Consider the following 24,883-nt stretch of genomic DNA (forward strand, 5'->3'; position numbering starts at 1 on the left):
ATACTTAACAGAGCACTCGACACATAAGAGCTCAGTAAGGGTCATTTTTGACATATGAGGAATGGAGGAGATGACTCTCTCTTAGGGGAAACAAGAAAGCCTGTATGTCTGTGATTGCCCTCTATCAGTCTGTTGACTGGTAATGCCCTGAACTTCAAATCCAAGCATGCATTAAAGTTATTGCCAGTTGGTCATTCAACAGGTACTTTAGGGAGCTTTATATTCAGAGAGCTCACAGGCCATTGGGGATAACCAGATTCACCAAGGATATGCAGGTCTTTCTTTGTATTTCTGGGAATTGATGGATAAAGATTTTTATAAGTAACTGAAACTACTTTTTTTTTTTTTGTCTTTTTCGTGACCGGCACTCAGCCAGTGAGTGCACCGGCCATTCCTATATAGGATCCGAACCCGCAGCGGGAGCATCGCTGCACTCCCAGCGCCGCACTCTCCCGAGTGCGCCACGGGCTCGGCCTTGAAACTACTTTTTTAACATACACACAACATACGCACTCACTCACTTATGCACAAACATCCACAAATGCATTCAGACAGATATAGATGTACACAACGAATACATACAGAGTACGCACAGCCCATACACTATCCCAGGCATCTGATGAATACATACATGCAAATAATATCTAAACCTAGGGATCCCACAAAAGCACCCATGCAGTCTCTGCCACAATCACCTCCTTTCCCTGCTCCTTCTCCATCCAAGCAGGCACTAATAGGTGTGCAGAAGCTCTGGAGACATTTCTAACAATCTGGAATTTGTAACTCATTTGAAATTTCACGTTCCACTTGCTTGTTTGGTTTCTTTTTCTCATGATTAAGCTGAAGCAACAGAATGGCTCTTTCCTGTTAGGGAGGGCAGACGTTGGTCAAATAAATTTTATGTTATTCCTAGCTGCACTTCCATCCTGTCACAAGGCAGAATAGCCATGATCACTCTGGCTGGGAAATACATTTCTGGTGTTTTAAAAATTTCCTTCTTCCTGTACTATTTAGCAGACTGTGGCAATTGATCCCAGGATCAGGGATGACTTAGGTGAAGCATCAGGCGATCTTCTGACATTAGAAACTAGTTTAAGCAAGAACCTAGATTCCTATGAGACCACAGACTACTTGGAAAAGTAGATAAAAATTAGGGCTGGCTGGGTTCTTGACTCATTTCCAGCCAAACAGGGAGCTTCGGTCCTAAATACTTTCTTAAGGAAATATAGGCAATCTTTTGTTCACAAGGGGAGAAAATTGTGGTGCCAGTTTGAGCATTGAAACACCACCACCCATAACCTTTTGCTCCCATTGCATTCCTTGGTCAAACACTGGCACCCACAGACACAGATCCTTAGTTTCACTGAAACCTCCAGGAAGTTAAGGGTCATTTCTGTTTTGTTCATCTCAGTACCACAAAGGCCTAACTCAGTGTTTGGCACATTGCGAAACTTTCAACTATTTGTTAAGTGCAAGAATAAATGAGATGATGGAACAAATTAAATTTGAGGGAAAAATTATGACTGTGTTCCTCTATTTGACTGATAGTTCTTCGAAGGCAGAAAACATGTCAAATACATCTCTGGATTTTCAGCACCCAGCACAGAACTTGACAGAGAAGTCCTCTATATGTGTTTGTTGAGCTGACATAAAACATCAGTAGCAAGCCTTAGAAAAAGAGTGAAAGTAACTTTCCTCAGGAGACACTGCTGAGTAAGACTAGTGAGTCAATGATTGATGACTCCAAGTTTCAGGCTACTAGTTGTGGTGGCTTCTCCATCCATGAGAATATGGAACTCTGACAGTAGGGAATTGAGCACAGATAAAAGCTGAACAGTGGTAGATGTTTCTAAGGAGTGAGTCAGAGAAAGAAAGAAATTTAATTCAGAGTACAAGAGATAAGTTGGAAACTGGTTGCAGTGGGAATTTTACAGGCATAATGAATGAAAGGCTTGTGTCAACCATTTGCAACAAATGGAGCTTGAGAGACACACAATACAAGGCTCCTCAGTAGTAATGCCAGTCCTTTGTCCATGATCTCCTAGGAGAGAAACAGAACCAGGAATATTATCCCAATTTGACTGAACTGAGGCCATGACACCATCTATGATTAGGTATTATTAGGAGAGTTTAGACTATTTTCTTGATTGAATATATGGAAAGATGGTGGAGATGGCAATGAGAGGAAGCCTGCAAAGGATTTAGTACAAATGCAATTTCATTCATTTCCACTTCTCTCTCAAATTTGGTCTTTCCATACCTTGCCAGTGAAAAATGGCTTTTGGCAAGTGGATATTTTCCATGGTCTCCCAAGATCCTTTGAATTAAAATGCAGAGGAAGAGAGGAAGATGGTGGACTAGAAGTGCCCAGGGCATATTCCTCACACAGAAAAGGACTGGAACAAGTAACAGACAGCCAAATACTGACAGGAACATCAGTTGGTGAGTGTGGGAATACAACAGGAAACTGGTAAGGTTGCTGTGGAGAACAAAAACCCACAGCTATATCCGCCATGTTTCCAACACCAGGATTGGTGCAGGAAGTGTTTCTCTGGAAATGAAAAGGTTAGGCAGATGACCCATGCCAACCTCCATCCTCACCACATAGGCCCACATATCCTTTGTCAGGACAAGTCCAGAGCCAAGTGTAGACAATGCCTTAAAAAACTAGCACCCTAGAATGTTAGCACAGGCACTGCGTCCCCCACACCAGGACCCAAGCCAATACAGATTGGCACCATCTTAAAACTGGAGCTGTTACAGGAGCACACCCTGCCCTGGGGCCAGTAGCCACAGTGGTTCCTCAGCTTTAAGGCTCTACCCTCCACCTAGCACACTCACAGGAGAGGTTACAGTGCACTAATCCCAGCAGCTTGACGCCTTGGCTCACAGCAGCTGTGACTCTCTTCTGCAGCCTGGAAAGCCAACCCTGGTACTGCTGATCTGATGCATCCCCACATACCAGCCAGAGGTCTGACAGGCAGAATCTCCTCAGGTAGACCACACTCATTTACACCACCAACCCTACCAGCTGACTGAGTTGTGTATGCCTGAACCCCCAAGTTAGAAAAACAGCACACAGGTGTCTAGATAACAAACATACCCTCAGGCTGGTGGAAATAAAGTGCATCCGCCCCTTTCAGAGAGGCAGCCTGGTGGCTCCACCCAGAATTGTCCCACCCAGCAACTTTGCCAATAGATCCAGAAGTGGATGCACTGGCCCCTTGACTTCAAGACTGCCTACCAGCCCTATGCAGCCCCCACAGGTGCCTGGACTGGGCACCCCAATGCACACCTGGCCAGCAGCACCACCCACCACCCACAAATGTAGAAGCAGGGTGCTCCACTGGGGGCTCACCCAGTGGCCCAGCCCATTCCCTGAGAAGCAGCTCAGCATCCCTGCCCTTTGCAGTCTAGCTCCTGAACCACAAAGGAAAGTACAACCTCGCAGGTGCTGTCATCATGATCCCCCAATCCCAGAGCACTACCACCAAAGCCACCCTTCTCCCCACACAGCAGTTTGTCCCACTCCCCATTAATGCCCAGCCCAGATGCCAGTAGCTAAACCTTCCCCAGATACAGGTGTTCTCACATTTTACCAGATAGAAGGAAAGAGGAAAGAGGGAGAAGCAAGGGTGCAGGAGGAGACTCTTCTTGAAGAAAAGAGGAAAGGTAAACCTTATCCAGAGCCATCCATTCAAGCTGAGTACCTTCAGCACACTCCAGTGCACCTATCAGGGGCACAGGACACTAGCTGAGGTGCCAGCAAGTCTTTCCAGAGCAAATGGTCAATATAAAACACATCTACAGGAGACATTCTCCCTCCTCAAAAGCCACTCTGGAGTAACAGAAGGAGCAATTATACTACCAGATGACCAGACATCAACATAGGGATACTAGAAATATGAAGAAACAGGAAAATATGACACCACAAGAGTAATACAATAATCCTCAAGTGCCAAACCCCAGAGAGCGGGAAACACTTAAAATTACTGAAAATGAGTTCCAAATAACAATTTATTTTTTGTCCTTTTTGTGACCGGTGAGGGGACCGCAACCCTTGGCTTGGGCGTCGCCTGCACCGCGCTCAGCCAGTGAGCGCACCAACCATCCCTATATAGGATCCGAACCCACGGCCAGAGCGCTGCTGCGCTTCCAGCGATGCACTCTCCCGAGTGAGCCACGGGGCCGGCCCCCAAATAACAATTTTAAGGAAATTCAGTGAGATAAAAGAAGATTCATATAGGCACAATGAAACGAGAAAAACAATTCAGGACATGAAGAAGGATAAATACATTTAAAGGAACATAACAGAACTCGTGGAACTGAAGGAATCATTCAGTGAAATAAAAAATACAACCAAGAGCTTAAGCAGCAGGCTAAAGCAAGCAGAAGAAAGAATTTTTGATCTCAAAATCTATCTGAAATAATCCAGGCAGATGAAAAAAAAAAAATTATAAATTAGAAGAAAATCTACAAGAGCTATTAGACAATCTTAAGCACACAAACGTCTGAATCATGGGTGTTATGGAAAGGGAGAAGAAAGCAAATGGCATTGAAAATTTATTCAACTAAATAGCAATGGAAAACATCCCAATTATTGGGAAAGATATGTACTTACTGATCTAAGAGGCTCAAAGATCTCCAAACAGATTCAATCCAAAAATGTCCTCTCTGAGGCACATTGTAGTTAAACTGTCAAAAGTCAAAAATCTTAAAAGAGAGATTCTTATAAGCAGCAAGAGAAAAGAGTCAAGTCCCCTATATGGGAACCCCCATCAGACTAACAGCAGACTTCTCAGAAGAAACCTTATAGGCCAGAAGAGAATGGAATGATGTATTCAAGTACTGAAATGAAAAAACTGCCAGTTAAAAATACTACAGCCAAGCAGGTTATCTTTCAGAAATGAAGGAGAAATACTGTATTTTCAAGACAAAGAAGAACTGTTGGAGTTCATCAGCACATGACCAGCCATGCAAGAAATCCTCAAGGAGGCCTGCATCTGGAATACAAAAAAATGGTAATCATCACCAAGAATACATGAGATAGAACAAAACCAACTGGTAGAACAGATATGCAATTGAGAAAGAGAAACTATATCTTACCACTTAAAAAACCAACAAACACTGTAAACAAACAATAAAAAGGAAAGAAAAAAACAGTCATTTAAAACAGCAATGTAAAAATCAATAAAATGCCAGTAGTAAGACAGTACCTCTCAATAACAACCCTAATTATACATGTGTTGAATTCCCCACTCACATAGGCTGGCTGGAGGGATTAAAAAATTAGACCCAACTATATGTGACCTACAAGAAACTAACCTCACCTGTGAAGACTCAGACTAATAGTGAAAGAATGGGAAAAAATATACCACGCAAATGGAAACCCAAAACAAGCAGGAGTAGCTTTTGTATATTGGATGAAATAGACTTTAAACCAAAAACTATAAAAAGAGACAAGGCCTCTATATAAAGATAAAGGTATCTATCCAGCAAGAAGACATAACAATCATAAATATATATGCACCCAATGCCAGAGCACCCAGACATAAAAAGCAACACTATTAGACCCAAGGAAGGAGATAGACCCACTTATGGTAATAGTGGGAGACCTGAACACTCCCATTTTCTCATCACTGGGACAGATCATCTAGCAATAAATCAACAAAGAAGCACAGGATTTAAACTACACTTTAGACAAATTGGACTTAGCAGATATCTACAGAACATTTCATCCAATAAGCACATAATATACATTCTTCTCATCAGCGCATGGAACATTCTCTGGGATAGACCATATGTTGAGCCACAAAATAAGTCTCAACAAATTTGTAAAAACTGAAATGATTTCATGTATCTATTCAGATCACAACAGATTAAAACTAGAGATCAATAACTAGTGAAAATCTGGAAACTATACAAATACATGAAAACTAAGCAACACGCTCCTATATGATGTGTGGGTCAAAGAATAAATTAAACAGGAAATCATAAAAGTTCTTGAAACTAATGAAAATAAAGAAATATCACACCAAAATCCAAGGGATACTACAAAAACATTACTAAGAGGGAAGTTTATTGCAATAAACGCTTAAAAGAAAAGAATAGAAAGACTCCAAATAAACAAGCTAACATTACCCTTCAAAGAAATATAAAAACAAGAACAATCCAACCCCCTAATTAGCAGATGGAAAGAAATAATTAAGATCAGAACAGAACTAACTGAAACAGAGACAAAAAAATGATACAAAAGATCAAAGAAACAAAAAGTTGTTTATTTGAGAAGGTAAACACAATAGACAAATCATTCTCTAGACAAACTAAAAACAAAACAAAAAGCCAAGAAGACCCAAATAACAAAAATCAGTAGTGAAAAAGGAGACATTACAACTGATACCACAGAAGTACAAAGAATCATTAGAAACTATTATGAACAACTTTATGCCATCAAATTTGAAATCCTGGAGGATATGGATGAATTTTTGGACACATACAAACTACCAAGATTGAACCAAGAAGAAATAGAAAACCTCAGTAGACCATAACAAGCAATGAGATTGAAGGAATAACCAGTTGTCTCCCAATAAAGAAAAGCCCATGACCAGATGGTTTTATTGTTGAATTCCACCAAACCTTTGAAGAAGAATTAACACTAATTCTCTTCAAACTATTCAAAAAAAATTAAAACAGTGGCCATTCTCCCAAACTCACTCTCTGAGGCCAGCATCACCCTGATAACAAAATGAGACAAAGATACAGCAAAGAAAGAAAACTACAGGCCAGTATCCTTCATGAACATAGATGCAAAAGTCCTCAACAAAATATTAGCAAACTGAATACAGCAGCACATCAAAGTCATACACCATGATCAAGTGGGATTCATCCCAGGGATGCAAAGATGGTTCAACATATGCAAATCAATAAATGTGATACACTACATCAACAAAATCAAGAACAAAAACCCTATGACCATCTCAATAGACACAGAAAAAGCATTTGACAAAATTCAACATCCCTTCACGATAAAGACTCAACAAATTAGGTATAAAAAGAAAGTATCTCAACATAGTGAAAGCTATATATGACAAACCTACCATCCATATCATTCTGAATGGGAAAAGCTGAAAGATTTTCCATAAAGAACAGGAACAACACAACGATGCTCACTCTTACCACTCCTATTTAACATAGTATTGGAAGTACTGGCCAGGGCAATTAGGCAAGAGAAAGAAATAAATGGCATCCAGATTGGAAAAGACAAAGTCAAAATGTACCTGTTAGCAGATGTCGTGATCCTACATATAGAAAGACCTAAAGACTCTACAAAATAACTCTTAGAGCTGATAAACAAATTCAGTAAATTTGCAGGCTACAAAATCAACATACAAAAATCAGCAGCATTTTTATACACCAACAATGAACTAGCATAAAAAAATCAAGACAGCAAGGCCATTTACAATATCTACCAAAAAGATGTAATTCTTAGGACTCAATTTAACCAAGGAGGCGAAAGATCACTACAATTAGAACCACAAATCACTGCTGAAAGAAATTAAAAAGGACACAAAAAGATGGAACTACATTCCATGCACTTAGATCAGAAGGATTAACATTGTGAAAACGTCCATACTACCTAAAGCAATCTACAGATTCAATGGAATTCCCATGAAAATACCAATGACGTTCTTCAGAGAAATAGAAAAAATAATCCTAACATTCATTTGGAACAACAAAGGAACCTGAATAGCTAAAGCAATCCTGAGCAAAAAGATAAAGCTGGAGGCATTACCCAACCTGACTTCAAATTATACTACAAAGTTACAGTAACCAAAACAGAATGATACTGGCATAAAAATAGACACTCAGAACAATGGAACAGAATAGAGAACCCAGAAAACAATCCACATCCTTACAGCCAACTGATATTTGACAAAGGCACCAGGGACATACACTGGGGAACAACAGCCTCTTCAATAAATGGTGCTGGGAAAACTGGATATCCATATGTAGAAAAACGAAATTAGACCCATACCTCTCACCATATATCCGAATCTACTCAAAATGGATTAAGAGTTTAATATAAGATCTGAAACTGTAAAACTCCTGGAAAGAAATTTAGGGAAAGCACTCAGATTATAGGATTGGGCAAAGACTTCATGAATAAGACCCCAAAATCACAGACAACAACAAAAATAAACAATGGGATTATATCAAACTAAAAGGTTTATGAACAGCACAAGAATCAATCAATAGGGTGAAAAGACAACCTACAGAATAGGAGAAATTATTTGCAAACTATGCTTCTGACAAGGGATTAATATCCAGAATAAACAAAGAACTCAGACAATAGCTTAAAAAAAATTCTGATTAAAAAGTGCACAAAGGAGCTGAACAGACGTTTCTCAAAGGAAGACATAAAAATGGACAATAGACACATGAAAAAATGCTCAACACCACTAATCATCAGGGAAATGCAAGTAAAACCACACTGAGATATCATCTTACCTCAGTTAGATCACCATGATCAAAAAGACAGAGAATGACATGCGGATAGAAAGGAACCCTTATATACTGTTGTTGGGACTGTAAATTAGTACAGCCATTATGTAAAACAGTATGGAAATTTCTCAAATAACTACATATACAACTACCATACGATATAGCAATCTCACTACTGTGGTATACCTAAAGTAATGGAAATCATCATTTTGAAGTGATACCTGCACTCCCATGTTTATCACAGCTCTATTTACAATAGCCAAAATATGGAATCAATCTAAATGTCCATCAACAGACGACTAGATAAGGAAACTGTAGTGTATGTACTCAATGGAATACTATTCGGCCATAAAGAAGAATGAAATTCTGCCATTTGCAGCAGCATGAATGAGCTTGGAGAAAATTATGTTAAGTGAAACAAGCCAGACATGGAAAGAGAAATACCACATTTACTCACTCATAAGTGAGGGGAAAGAAAGAAAAAGAAAGAAAAGAAAAGAAAGAAGACAATAATACATTGAACTTTCAGGAGAGAACAGAACTGTGGTTATTGGAGGGGTAAGGGGGGGTACGGGGGGTTAGGAAGAATTGGATTAATGGACATAAAGAATGAGTACATTTTGTAATGATGAATATGCCAACTATCCTGATTTAATCATCACATATTGTGTACAAAAACTTATAGTCAACTCTGTACCCCACAAATATGTATAATCAATTATGTTTCAATTTTAAAAAATTAGAATGCAGAATGAGTTGGGAACTGGCTTAGGAATAGCATTCTATGCATATAGTCCATGACTGGAAAGGAAGGTAGAAAGGTAATAGCTGCAAAATAAAGTTTCGCTGCTACTCTGATCCAAACCACCTTCTGGCTTAGCTGCCATCCTAATTCGCAAGTTCCTAAGTCCCCAGGCACTGTTCTACCTTCTCTTCTGATCTTTCAGCACACCGGATGAGCAGGGACCCAGGGTCCTGGGTTATATATTCAACAATTATCTATCTGAATGTACCAGTAAAACTAGTGAGAAAATGAAGAGGGCATAGAGGAGTAATGTTATGAGAATCAGGGACAGAACAACTAGGAAACTTAAAATGACAATTCTAGGTATTGTTAACCTCACTCTCTCTCCAGGGATACTTTAATGGCTTAGATTCTGCTAGGTAACAAGTGCCAGCTGTCACTTGTCAAAAGAGAAACTTCCTAGAGTATGCAGTGGACAACGAGGTAATGATGTAAGTAGACAATACAATAAAAGAACTAACCATCTAGCTTAATAAGAAAGATAAAATGGAAGCCTGGGAAATGAGAACCCATGAAAGACATTTTAGTCATAATTCTTGATAATGGGTTCAGGTAACATATCTTCTGGCTCAAGAACTGCCTAGGAAAATCATGCAAAGTTAAAGTATCCAAACACCATTCAGGAAAAAAAAAAGTAATTAAAAAGAAACTAACACAGGGACCTGTTTTCCTGGTGGCAGTAGACTTGAAATTATTTTACCTTTTTTTCCCTATCACTGGACAAAGTGGCTGTGTCCCCTCCCTTATGGAAAGTCTGAGGCAGAAAATAGATGGGAGGTTTTGTCTGTTTTGAAAGTGTCTTAGGCTGTCAGTTTCCTTTTATTCCATAGGATAACATAGTCATAAAAGATAATGAGATTCTGCCATTTGCATCAACGTGGATGAGCCTGGAGAAAATTGATAAATGAAATAAGCCAGTGACAGAAAGAGAAATGCCACATATTCTCACTCATATGTGGGACTTCAAGTGATCTCATAGAAGTAGAGAGTGAATAGAGGTTGCTAGAGACTAGTAAGGATAAGGGGAGAGGATGATGAGGAGAGGGTGGTCAGTGGAAACAGAACTGTGGAGAGATAGGAAGAAGAAGACATGGTGTGCTATAGCAATGTAAGGAGACTATAGCTAAGAACAAATTACCGTATAACTTCAGATAGCTAGTTGGGAGGATATTAAATGTTCTCAACACAAAGAGGTGGCAAATATTTGAGGTGATGGAAATGCTAAACACCCTGATATGATCATTGCACACAGTATGAATGTACCCAAATATCACATTGTACTCTGTAAATATATACAATTATCACGGGTCAATTAAGAAAACATAAATTTAAGAAAAAATTCAGAGACAGAAATAGATTACAGGTTACCAAAAATCAGGATAAGGAATAATGAGCAGTTATTGCTTAATGGGTATAGAGTTTATGTTTAGGATGACAAAAAAGTTTTGGAAATAGGTGGAGGTAGTGGTTATGCAGCATTGAATGTAATTAATTCCATGCAATTGTATATTGTAAATGCTTAAAATGGCAATCCTTATCTTATATATGTTTTACCACAATAAAAAAAAAAGTGTACAAAAAGATCCATGTTGGTAGGTTTTTTCCTAGGAGTCTATGACCGGGAATTTCCTGGGATACTTTTATGTAACATAGACAGGCAGGACACATAAACAATATCAATAAGACTATTTCAAGGGCTAAATACACCTGTAAGAGGGATGTGGATTATGATTCAACAAAATAGACAATGATGGAGAGAAGGAAAAGAGCAAAGGGAGGAGGGAATGGCCAAACTAAGGGGAAATGACAAGGCCTCTGTTGTTGTCAGGTACCTTGGCCTCATACCCTGCTAATGTTGCATCAGCCTTGTAGTCTCTTTCCGGGAGCCGCTTTGACACACTGAGCAGTGTTGGAGAGTTGAAGCTGTCCAGGCTCTAACACCAGGCCAGAAATTCCTCCCCAAGAGCTAAGAGTCTCTCTGCCCTGCGTAGGAAATGTATTAAGTGCCTTTCCCAAGAGGCAGACTTGGGCTTATTATCTGGAAGATTTCATTTAAATGCCTCACAAAACAACAGAATTAATTTGTCAATTTGGGGGCAATCATCCCTGGAGAGTATATACAGTTTCAATTTGCAAGGAAGGAATTGATTGCATTTCTAAAATGGTCAGGTCAAATTCTGATTGCTTTTGGCCAAAGGTCATGGATACTTGAGGAGCAACTAATCACTACATGACTTTCCCCAGTAGTTTTGACTGTATAGAGAATAATATATAAAAAATAGGTAGCCCTCATCCATCTTTTTTAACTCTTAAAAAGTGTGCCATATTTCTTTTCATATTTTTAAAAATAACCTTTAAAGATACAGGCGTAGTCCTCTGTGTACCTTGTCCTGATCCCATTCCCCTCTTTTTCTCCCCTCTCAAAGATAATGACAACCGCAATTTGCTTTTTTTCTTTTTGTCATTTTCATGCATACTTTAGACTTATACCTAACGATGTATATATCACATGGACTTGTAAATAGCAAACAGTGGTTTTCATGTTTTTGAACTTGTATATAAAATAAATCATAGTGTGTGTATGTTTTTACTAGTTGTTTTCTTTAACCTTACTGAAAGCTATTCCTTTTGATGCATTTAATCTAATTCATTTATTTTAACTGCTATAGATTATTACATTATATGAATATTTATTCATACATTCATTCATTCTTTTGCTAATATGCATTTAGGCTTTTTCCAGATTTTTGCTATGAAAAAGCAATGATACAAAAACATTCTTGCACACATCTTCCTGTGAACATGTTTAAGTTTCTGTAGGTGTGTACCTTTGGTTAAAATGAGTGATTCATAAGGTTTGCACATTTTTAACTTTTTTCAGATAGGGTCAAATACTTTCCTGATGGGTTATATCAATTTATATTCCCACCAGTAGTGTATGAGAGCTCCATTTTCTACACTTTTGCTAATACTTCGCATTGTCACACTTTGATGGATACAAAATGGTATCTAATTGATTTTATTTGCATTTTCCTGATTTCCTTTGAGATTAAGCATCTTTTTATGTGTTTAGTGGCCAATCTGTGCTAAAGACAAGATGCCTTTGCCACCACCTCCATCAGCAAAAGTAGCACTTCCACGCAGACCCTGTTTCCTCTTGTTGCCACTTTTGAATTGAAGCTCCTTGTGGTGTGTGTGTGTGTGCGTGCGTGCGTGTGTGTGTGTGTGTGTGTGTGTGTGTGTGTGTGATTGGTGGTTTTTAGGCCACTGGCCTGATTCTAGCCCCAAGAAAAGCTAGAACTTGGGAGTTTTGACTCTTAAATTGAGAAGGCAGAAATCCTAACATGGGAATTTCCATAAGATTTTCTAGAAAGGCCAAACAAATTACCAATGACAGTGAGCAGTAAGTAGTATGACAGATATCCCCTATACATTCCATTCCTAGTTTTCTAAGAGATGCATGTGTGTGTGTGTGTGTGTTTAGTTATAGATGTATTTGAAAATTTTGCAACTTAGCTTCTTGGTCCGTATTAAGTCTATTGCATGATTTTTCTCCTTTAATACGTTAATATGGTTAATTACATTAATTGATTTTCTATTATCAGGCCATCTTTACATTGCTTGGAAGAATCCATCTTGATAATTACGTTACTTTTTATACATATCTCAGTTTCTTTCTCTAATATTTTATTCATAGTCTTTGTATCTATGTTCATAGGCATTTCCAAGTTAAAATGTTTCGCACCACCTCCACTGCTACTACTCTGGTCCAGGCCACCATCATTTCTGACATATCTAATTGTAAAAATCCCCATGAAGCTTCATTCAATAATTTACTTATTCAAATATATTTATGGAGCATCTGCCATATACTAGGTAGAGTTTTAAGTGCTGGGGATAAACAAAGTTCTTGTTCCCATGGAGCTCCCAGACTAGTGGAGTGGAAGTAATAGTAAATAAAGATATATTTTGTCAGTGCTATGAGAAAAAACACATAGTAAGGGGAAGGGGAATTATTATTTATGATCGGCTAGTCAAGAAATGCCTCTCTGATGTGGTGACTTTTGAATGCGACCTGAAGGCTGTGAGTGACCCAGCCATGAGGAAATCTGGAGTACGAGTGAGGATCTGTTAGTGGTCAATTCTCTGTCTTATTTGTCTAAAACTATCCTTATTTTGATCTCCCTCTTAAATGATAATCCAATTGGCTATAGAATTCTGTGTTGACATTTTTCTCTCAGCATTTTCAAGATGCATTTTCATTGTCTTTTGGCTTCTATCTTTGCTTTTAAGAAGTCTGCTATCAGTCAAGACATTATTTCTTCGTAGGTAATCTGTCTTCTATTTTGTTTGTTTTAAGATCTCTCATTTTGTATTCTTTAAATCCACTACATGCTGGCTTGGATCTACTCTAATTTACTGAGCTTGCAAGTCCTTATGGTTCTTGAAGCTAAGGATGCATGTATTTCAAAAATTCTGGGAAACTTCGTATATTAGTACTTTGAATGTTGTTTTCCCCCCATTTTCTCTATTCTCTCACATTTAGAATTTTAATAGACCTATGCTGGACCTTCTCCTTTTATCCTGGAATGGTACTATACCCCTCATGTTTTCCATCATTTATCTGTGTAAAATGTAAAATAAATTTTTCCTCACATGAATTTTCCAGTTCACTACTCTCTTCAGTGATATCTAATCTGCTAAGTACCACATCCATTGACTTTTCATTTTATTTTATTTATTTTTGATTATACATATTTATGGGTTACAGAGTTGACTGTCAGTATTTGTGTACAGTATGTGATGAAGTCAATATTATTAGCATGTTCATCATTACAAACCATAATTATTCTTTGTGTCCCTTATCCAATTGCTCTCTAACCCCTTCCCTCTCCCCAGTCCCACCTCTGGTAACTTTAGGTCTTTTCTCTCCTTCTAAAAGTTCAACCTTTCATTGTGGTCTTTCTTTCTTTTCTTTTCCTTCCCTTCCTTTCCTTTCCTTTTTCTTTCCTTTCCTTTCCTCCTTCCTTTCCTTTTTTTCCTTCCTTCCTTCCTTCCTTCCGTCCGTCGTCCGTGTGTGTGTGTCTCTCTCTCTCAGCTCCCATTTATGAGTAAGGACATGTGGTATTTCGGTATTTCTCTTTCCTTGTTTGGCTTATTTCACTTAACATAATTTTCTCTAAACTCATCCATGTTGCTGCAAATGGCAGAATTTCATTCTTTTTCATGGCAGAGTAGTATTCCATTGTGTATATATACCATATTTTCCTTATCCAGTTATCCATTGAAGGACTGAGGTTGGTTCTGACTCTTGGCTGTTTTAAATAGAGCTGGGACAATTATGGGAGTGCAGGTATCCCTTTGACATAATGATTTCAATTCCTTTGGGTGTATACTCAGAAGTGGGGTTGCTGGATCATATGGTATTTCTATCTGTAGTTATTTGATAAACGTCCATACTGTTTTCCATAATAGCTGTAATAATTTACAGTCCCACCAGCAGTGTAGAAAAGAGTTTCCTTTTCTTCACATCCACACCAGCATTTGTTATTGTGTGTCTTTTTTATAATGGTGAGTCTAACTGGGGTAAGATGATATCTAAATGTGGTTTTGATTTGCATTTCCCCAATGATTAGTGATGTTGAACATTTTTTCACGTACCTATTTTCCATTTGCATGCCTTGCTTTGAGAAATATCTATTCAGCTCCTTTGCCCATTTTTAAATCGGATCATTTGTCTTTTTACTGTTAAGTTGTTTGACTTCCTTGTATATTCTGGATACTAATCCCTCGTCAGAAGCATAGTTTGTAAATATTTTCTCCCATTCTTTAGGTTGTCTTTTTCACTCTTTTAATTGTTTCCTTTGCTGTGCAGAAGCTTTTTAGTTTGATATAATCCCATTTGTTTATTTTTTCTTTTGTTGCCTGTTCTTTGGAGATCTTATTCATAAAGTCTTTGCCCAGTTCTACTTCCTGAAGTGTTTCCTCTGTGTTTTCTTCTAGGAGTTTTACAGTTTCAGGTGTTGTTTTATTTAAGTCTTTCATCCATTTTGAGTGTACATTTGAACATCAGTCTCACACACAAGCAGTCTTGTGGTTTCTAAATCTCGGTAGAAATGCTTTCCTCTCATCTCCTACCCCTTCCTTTTTGAATTTTTGTATAGTGGGCCACTTTTGTCTAGTTCATTTTTTCCTAGTTTACCCTTTTGCTGAAATTGGAACCCTTTAGGATGTTGCTTTTGTGTGGGAGTCTAGTTCCAGCCTCTCATCTGGCACAGTTTTGGTTTACACCTGTTGTTCTGGTTATTGATAAAACCTCCTGACTCTCAGAAGAGTTTCAATTTAGGCAATAAATTATAAAATCTTTCAGTCCTTTGGCAGGAATGTTTTTGGCATGCTGGAGGAAGAAAAAAGCCAGCCTGGCTAATTCATAGAGTGAAGAGTGTATGGAGCAGAGTTCAGGGAGGAAGGCAAGGGCCAGCTTATATCAGGGAAGAGTTTATTCTACATATGATAGAAAGCCATTAGGGGATTTTAAGCCAAAGAATTTTGAGCAACTTTTCACTTTTTTTCCCCCTTTTATTTCACCTGGCTACCTGAAGGTATCCCCTGTGCCTCGTGTAGTTTAGTGTTCAGCCAAGGATTGGGGCAGAGTTTGTACTCACCTTCGCAGTGGTTCCCATGCTTCCAGGACCTTCTTATGAATTTCCAGCTCATTCTCCTGAGCTTTTCCTCTGATATGTTACATTAATGTTTTTTGATTTCTGCCACCTGATTTTTAATGGATTGAGGAATTCCTTCAGTCTGTACAGCAACCAACTCACAAACATCACCCAGTACAGTTCTTTCATTTAGTGGATGACTACTCTATTCTTTCTGCCTGCATTTCTTTTTCTACTGGGCCCCAGGGTCTCCGCATTTGCGTGTAGTATAGTGGTCAGCCAGGATTTGGGGCACAGTCTATACACAGATTTGGAGGCCCATCCCTTCGGTTACTCTCTTACTTCCGGGTCTCCCACCCCTATTATTCCACATTCTGTGCCACCTTGAGCCAGTAGCACTGTTGTATATGCCACAGGAATTCTAGGTTTGGGGAGCACCTTCAGGAAAGAAAAACCACAAACTCACAATTCTAACCCACTACTGCTGTCATCTTTCAAGGGTAAACTCACCTTAAGTTTCTGTCTGCTTACAGTCACTTCCGATTGCTTTCAAGTTGTGTATGTGTATGTGTGTGTATATGTATACACATATGTATGATACATTTATATATATATGAGGGTTCTTCAAAAAGTTCATGGAAAAATAGAATTAGAAGATAGCATAAATCTTTCCGTAAACTTTTTGAAGTACCATCTCTCTCTCTCTCTCTCTCTCTCTCTCTCACACACACACACACACACACACACACACACACACACACACACACACACACACACACAGGGGTACTTCAAAAAGTTCATGGAAAAATTGAATTAAAAGATAATACAAATTCTTTGATGAACTTCTGCACACACGCAGAGTTGTTGTTCAGAATTTATAATTAATAGCTACAGGAAGATGTATCCAAACAATTTATTCTACTATTACCAAAACCTGGAATATTTGTTGTTATTTTAATTTGTGTTAAGACTAATACTTTCTTCATGTTTATTAGCAATTTTTGTCCACTTCATGAATTTTCTGTTTATTTACCCATTTTTCTATTTGTGTGTTTGTTTTTATTTATCTGTAAGATTTCATTATTTATTAAAGATAATAAGATATTAGCCCATCAGACATATTGTTATTTCAAGGTTCAGATGAAATGTGTGTTAAAATATAAGGTTCTGGCATTATGGTGATTGTTTTATTGGCCTTTGATATTTATACGGGATCATTCAGCAGTAGAGATCAAGTAAGGAGCTTGTCCTTACCAGAGATATCACTCCACAGAGGAAGGAGCTCTTGCCTTTCCTAAGGCAGAGTCTTGTGGTCAGCTTGTATGATTGTGGGGGGAAGTTGTCAGTGATCTTCCTAAGAAGAGTCTTGTCAGATATATTAGCTCCATACCTATCAATCGTCATGGCATTACTTCTCAATCACAATCATTTGCCTTACTCACCAGTAACTGCTGTTAGTAGACTTCTGCTTCCCTGCATCAGAGGAAATATTTCAAGGTAATTGATATCTGCTAAGAGCACTGTGGGTCCTCACCAGAACGCTACTGAAACATTATTCTCTCTCTTTTTGCTCCTAGGAGTATACTATTGATGTATTTTTTCGGCAGACATGGCATGATGAAAGACTGAAATTTGACGGACCGATGAAGATCCTTCCATTGAACAATCTCCTGGCTAGTAAGATCTGGACTCCTGACACCTTTTTCCACAATGGCAAGAAATCAGTGGCTCATAATATGACCACGCCCAACAAGCTGCTCAGACTGGTGGACAATGGGACCCTCCTCTATACAATGAGGTCAGAGATTGGTGGCCCCACCCCAAAGTATAGTGGGGGTAGGACTGTGTTGACAGCAGGGTGTTTTAAGATATCCATTGAAAATTCTGTCAGGTTTATATATTAGAAATGCACATGTATGTATATACATCCTTACTCATTTGCATGTATACATACACACAGACATTCATATTCTAGATACACATATAGAGAGTTGCACAGATGAACATTCTGAGAAACACAGAGATATATGTCCATGATGTGTAAAAGTATGCATACTCAAGGACACATGTGGACTAACACGTGGCACATACATATTCAAGGACACTTAAGTACACAAACTCACTAAAACATATACACAGGCATGAACAACGTGATAATCAGAATAAGCCAGATTTAACTGTAGCAACAAACTGCCACTATGATTCAGAGTTGTGAGAATTAAATGAGATGATGAGTATTTTCTAAAACATACAGTATTTGATACATATAAATAAAAATTTACAGTAACATTTATTTATGCCACATTGCCTAGAGATGCTGAAGACTTTGATATGAGTGAAGTTTCTGAACAACTTAAGGTTATAACTTTTAAACATGATATAGATAGATGAAAGATAGATAGATAGATAGATAGATAGATAGATAGATAGATAGATCGATAAATAGATAGATAGGTTGGTATTGAATTCTTCATAAAACAGAAAGTATAATTCATACTTTTTTACCTCCTGGTGCATAAAACCATCACAATTTTATGTATTTCATGACTCATTATTGCAACTAGAGTTATTATCAACTGGTGTTGAATTTTCTGTCAAAAATAGTAACTTTGAAATCATTTACAGTGCAATAAGATTCTTTGCTCGAACACTAAGAAACTTCCTTGGCTCTCATATCTGCTTTTATGCTTTTGCTAGTTCCTCTGCTATCAGTTGTCACTTCTTGAAGCTTTCTCCCACATTCATGAGTGTCGATTTTGTACAACTGAGTGAACCCTTACTGAATGGATAAATGCCCCCATCTAGCGCAGGTTCTATGGCTATTTCAAATTTATGTATTATTATTTTGCACAATGAAGCTCAAATTATGCATGCCTGGCAAATATATGTTGAGTAAATTAAGTTTGTTTGCCTGTATACTCGTCCCTCATTACTTTGAATTTGCTATTTTTTGATGTTTTTCCTGCAAGAATTTGGGAGACAGAAAGATGACCAAGGAAGAAAGGATAACAAATGAGTAATTTAAGAGAAAAGCTGAACGAGAGAGGAGGAAATGGAAGACTAGAAGAGAAATGAGCACAGAGTAGAGAAGAAAATGATGGAGAAAAGAAGTAAAGTGGATAGAATGGGAAAAGAGGGTAGAGGGGGAGGGAGATACTAATCATATATATATATACACACACAATATATATAAAAATACATATTTGTCATTTTAGTACAGGCATATATATAATATATATGCATGCATGTATGTATGTGTCAGGGAAATGAGGGTGGAGAAAAGAGAATATAAGAAGAGAGAAAAAATAATAGAAAAGTCGAGAAGGTCAAGAAGAAGATGTAGTAAAATAACAACAGGCTATATATTAGAATATCCTAAAGACAGGAGAAATTGGTGAAGAAGATGTAGTAGGTGGGAAGAAAGATGAGAAGACATAGATAAGTGGAGAGAGACACTGGAGGAAATGAACCAGAGGGAGGGAAATCGTGGATGGAAGAAAGATACGTGTTCATCATTTATTCACTAACAAACATGTTTTGACTTCCCATACATGGCCCTGGCCTAAGTTCTTTGTATGCAGACATTAATGACACATGGTCTCTGTTCTTAAGACAGTCACAGTATAACAGGGGAGAAAGAGTAATTAATCACAAACAATATTGGCTGAAATTTTGAAGATATGGGTAACTATGGGAGAGTAGGAGAGAGTCATCTTCCTCATTTTGGGGGGGTCAGGTTGAGCAAAGAGTCCCTGCAGAGGGCACCACCTAAACTCCCGATTATTGGTATTATCATTAATTTTTATATTATTAGATAAGTAGAATGTAGTCAAGAAGATTACAGGTAAGGGGAAGAGGGAAGTAGAATGTAGTCAAGAAGATTACAGGTAAGAGGAAGAGGGAAGAGAGAAGGAAAACCAAGAGAGTAGCTGTAGAAACTGGAATGACATTTTACATAAGAGAATGAGGTGGTTAGTTTTCTATTTTAATATGACACTGTAGTTACTGCGTAAAAAATGCATTCAAAGGCAACAAGACTGAAATTAGAGAAAACGGTTAGGAGACAGTTGAAATAGTCTTGGTGAGAAGTGACGAAATTCCAGTTCAGAGCAGTGGATTAAGATGGAGCATGGGAAATACATGGAGGAAATAGGCAGTACAAACAGACAACTTCAGACACAGAAAGGTTCTCAAGGTAGTAGGTAACCAAGCAACATGGGTGTGCAAAGTGGGGTAGACCGTACGCAAGCGAGAACCAGTTTAGATAAGAACTCTGTGAGGCTAATGTTGGACAAGATCAACTTAAGAAGACCGTAGATTATTCAGGGAGAGAAGCCTAATAGCAGTTGGATATGTCTTAAAATCAGGAGAAAGATGCAAGCTTGGGATGTAAAGCTTGGTATTATTAGTAGGTTAGGACAAGTTGAAACCGTAGGAATGGATGTGATCACTTCCCAAAGTCACACCAAGGGTTTAATCATGTAGCACTACTGTCATTCAAGCAGCAGGGAGAAAGAGTAATCTACGAAGGAGATCAAGAAAGAAAAGCAAGCGAGGTGTAATGGAACCACCACTGTGCAGTATCCTGAAAGCTAAGTATGTTGATCAGTACTGTCACTTTCCGTCATTTCTACATCATCTCTTTCTGCGTACGTGGTAGTGTCGCACTTCCCTTGGGCCTTGAGGTTAGGCATGAACAGATCACTTGCTTTGGCTGACTGTATGAGAATGTAAATGGCATGTGTCAGTTCTTAGGGGGGATGGGAAGTCTTTTAGAGCCAGTATGTCAGGGATAGGGTCTAGGGGAGCCTGATAGTGGGCCTCAATCCACCTAGTCCTCTTACCAGGTTCTTGACTCCACCACAGCAAAGAATTCAAGTGCAGAGTCACAGCAGAAAGTGAGGACACGTTTAATATAACAGATAAGAAATGCAGGATCCACACAGAGAATGTGGTATGCTCCAGAGACTGAGCAGGGCCCACACCAAGTTTAACACAAAAGTGAGTTCAGTACAGATATCAAGTCTAACACAAAAGCAAGAAAAACACACTTAAAGTTCAGTACAGAGTGCAGGCTGGCTCAAGAGAGTGAGCAGCTGCTTGCTGAAGGAAAGTTTGATACAATGTAAAGAATACACACCTCAGCCAGGGTAGTAAGTTTGATATAAAGTACACACACCTCAGCTAGGGAAGTGTAGGTTGCCTCCAGGACGATAAGGAACAACCCTGCCTTCGGCTGGGATTTGGCTACCTAATGAATATTCAGTTAAGGGGGTGGCTCCCAGTTATGTAACATTTATCTTGCACATGCTCAGTCGTCTCTTCCTGGAGCATGTTCATAGGTCAGACCCCATCACATGCACCAGGCATATTCAAGAATATTCTGTGCTTTCTGTTGAGCATGCCCAGCCACTGGATGTGCATAAGCCAGCTTGTTGTGGTCTCATTTTCCCCATGTTTCTGCTGAAAATAGGTTTAACTGGCAACAGTAACTTTCCTCCGGGGATGGGGGGGAAGCCTAGAAGAGGGGGCCTGAGACCTCAGGAAGTAGCTGGAAACCCAGAGGCGTGTCTTGAAACCCAAGCCCAGGGAAACTGAGCACCTCCTATATCAAGTGTATGATTTGCCGTGTTACCTTCCCCATGCCACAGTGAGTAGCATTATGCTGGGGGTTCTTGGATCCATCACTCTGTTTCTTACTGAAAATGGTATAGAAGTAAGCCCTCTTGCCCCAACCTGAGAAAGAGAGTGCGCATGAGAAATAAACCTTTCTTGCTTTAGGACACTGAGATTTTAGGATTGTTTCTTACTGCATGTTAATCTAACCCATCTTGATTGATATATCAAAGGAGTAAAGAGTTTCAGAAAGATGACAGTGATCAATAATAACACCAATAACAGCATAATAAGTACAATAATTAGAATCAATATAGTACTTAAGTGAGCTTACACTGTTCTAATCACTGTGATTTTATAATCTTCATAGCAACTGTGTGAGATAGGTACTATATTTTATTAAGATAATAGTGACTTTTATTTTTGTTTGAAAGTTTTAGATATTTTATAAATATTTTTTGTTAAAAAAATGAACAATAATATTTAATATGTTAACAGAACCAGTTCAGATATTGTTTTTTGTTTATATATATATGTATTTATTATTGAAATATAATTGATTGTGCATGTCTTTGGGGTATAGCATTGAATATCAATACCTGTGTGCAGTATGTGATGCTTAACTCGGGATAATTACTATATTTATCATTACACAATATAATCATTTTTTGTGGCCCTTTACCTTCTCACCACCCCCTCTCCTCCTCCCCCCCTTCTCTCCTCTGGTGGCCTCAGTTCTGTTCTCTCCTTTCAGAAGTTCAAGGAATTATTGTGATTGTATCATTCTTTCTACTTTTATTTATTTATTTATTATTTATTTATTTATTTATTTATTTATTTATTTATTTATTTATTTATTTATTAGCTCCCACTGATGAGTGAGGACATGCAGTGTTTCTCTCTCTGCGCCTGGCTTATTTCCCTTAACATAGTTTTCTGTAAATTCATCCATGTTGCTGTGAGTGGCAGAATTTCATTCTTTTTTATGGCAGAGTAGTATTCCATGGTGTATATATATACCAGAGTTTCCTTATTCAGTCATCCTTTGATGGACATTTAGGTTGGTTCCAACTCTTGGCTATTGTAAACAGAACTGCGATGAACATGGGAGTGCAGGTATCACTTCAACATAATGGTGTCCATTTCTTTGGGTATTTTCCCAGCACAGTGATTGCTGGATTGTTTGGCAATTCTGTGATTGTTTGAGGAACCTCCATACTGTTTCCCATAATGGCTGGACTAATTTACAGTCTCACCAACAGTGTAGGAGGGTTACCCTTTCTCCATATCCTCACCAGCAATCGTTATTCTCTGACTTTTTGGTAATGACCATTCTAACTGGGGTGAGATGATATCTCAGTGTCGTTTTCATTTGCAAGTCCCTGATGCTGAGTGATGTTTGGCATTTTTTCATGTGTCTGTTGGCCACTTGTTTATCTTCCTTTGAGAAGTGCCTATTTAGCTCCTTTGCCCAGTTTTGAATCAGGTTATCTGTTTTTTTTCTTGATAAGTTGTTTGAGTTCCTTGTATATTCTGGATATTGATGTCTTCTCAGAAGCATAGTCTGCAAATATTTTCTCCCATTCTGTATGCTATCTTTTCGCTCTTTTTACTGTTTCTTTTGCTCTGAAAAGCTTTTTAGTTTGATATAATCCTATTTGTTTATATTTTATTTTGTTGTCTGTGCTTTTGGAGACTTGTTCTTTGCTCAATCCTACTTCCTCAAGTGTTTCCCTTATATTTTCGTTTAGTAGTTTTATAGTTTCAGGTCTTATATTTAAGTCTTCAATCCATTTTTAGTTGATTTTGGCATGTGGTAAGAGGTACTGGTCTAATTTCATTCTTCTACACTTGGATGTCCAGTTTTCCCAGCACCATTTATTGAAGAGGCAGTCTTTTCTCCAATGTCTGTTCTTGTTGCCTTTGTCAAAATCACTTGGCTGTAAGTATGTGGGTTGATTTCAGGGTTCTGTTCTGTTCCATTGGTTCAAGTGTCCGTTTTTATGCCAATATTGTGATGTTTTGATTACTATATTATTATTATTATTTTGCTCAGGATTGCATTGGCTGTTTGGAGTCTTTTGTTGTTCCATATAAATGTTAGGACTGTTTTTTCTAATTTTTTGAAGAATGTCATTGGTATTTTATGGGGATTGCATTGAATCTGTAGATCACTTTGGGTAGTGTGGACATTTTCACAGTGATTAGTCTTCCAATCCAAGAGCACAGAATGTCTTTACATCTTTTCATGTCTTCTTTAATATCTTTCAGCAGTGATCTGTAGTTCTCATTGTAGAGATCTTTCACCTCCTTGGTTAAATTGATTCTTAGCTGTTTTATTTTTTTGTGACTATTGTAAATGGGCTAGTTTTCTTCATTTCTTTTTCTGCTAGTTTGTTATTGGAGTATACAAACACTACTGATTTTGTGTGTTGATTTTTGTATCCTGCAACTTTACTGAAATTGTTTATCAGCTCTAAGAGTTTTTTGGTAGAGTCTTTAGGTTTTTCTATATATAGGGTCATATCATCTGCAAACAGGGACAGTATGACTTTGTCTTTTCCAATCCATATGCCCTTTATTTCTTTCTCTTGCCTGATTGCTCTGGATAGTATTCCAAAACTGTGTTAAATAGGAGTGGTGAGAATGGGCATCCTTGTTCTGTTTCTGTTCATTCAGGATGATATTGGTGGTAGGTTTGTTGTATATGGCTTTTATCGTTTTGAGATACTTTCCTTCTATACCTAATTTGCTCAAAGTCTTTATCATGAAGGGATGTTGAATTTTGTCATAAGTTTATTCTTCATCTATTGAGATAATCATATGGTTATTGTCCTTGATTTTGTTGATGTGGAATTTCACATTTATTGACTTGCATATGTTGAACCAATCTTGCATCCCTGTGATGAATCCCACTTGATCATGGTGCATAATTTTTTCTATGAGTTGCTATATTCTGATTGCCAGTATTTTGTTGAGGATTTTTGCATCTATGTTCATTAGAGATATTGGCTTGCAGTTTTCTTCTTTTTTTTTCAATCTTTGTCTGGTTTTGTTATCAGGGTGATGCTGTCCTCATCCAGTGAGTTTAGGAGATGGCCTCTGTTTCAATTATTTTGGAATAGTTTGAAGAGATGGTACTAATTCCTCTTTAAAGGCTTGGTAGAGTCAGCAGTAAAGCCATCTGGTCCTGAGTTTTTCCTTGTTGGGAGACTGCTGATTACTGCTTCAATCTTGTTGGTTGTTATTGGTCTTTCAAGTCTTCTGTCTTTTTAGTTCACTCTTGGTAGTTTGAATG

General features: G+C 38.1%; 1 protein-coding gene across 1 annotated transcript in view; it reads left to right on the forward strand.

Annotated features, from left to right (window-relative positions):
• GABRA3 (gamma-aminobutyric acid type A receptor subunit alpha3) overlaps positions 1 to 24,883 on the forward strand; it is a 158,978-nt gene that overhangs the window by 55,647 nt on the left and 78,448 nt on the right. Inside the window, exon 4 of the mRNA XM_063085035.1 lies at positions 17,547 to 17,767. Coding sequence (XP_062941105.1) covers positions 17,547 to 17,767 — 221 coding nt within the window. The remainder of the gene's footprint in view (positions 1 to 17,546; positions 17,768 to 24,883) is intronic.

Source organism: Cynocephalus volans, chromosome X, assembly GCF_027409185.1.
Source record: "Cynocephalus volans isolate mCynVol1 chromosome X, mCynVol1.pri, whole genome shotgun sequence".
NCBI classification, from domain to species: Eukaryota; Metazoa; Chordata; class Mammalia; order Dermoptera; family Cynocephalidae; genus Cynocephalus; species Cynocephalus volans.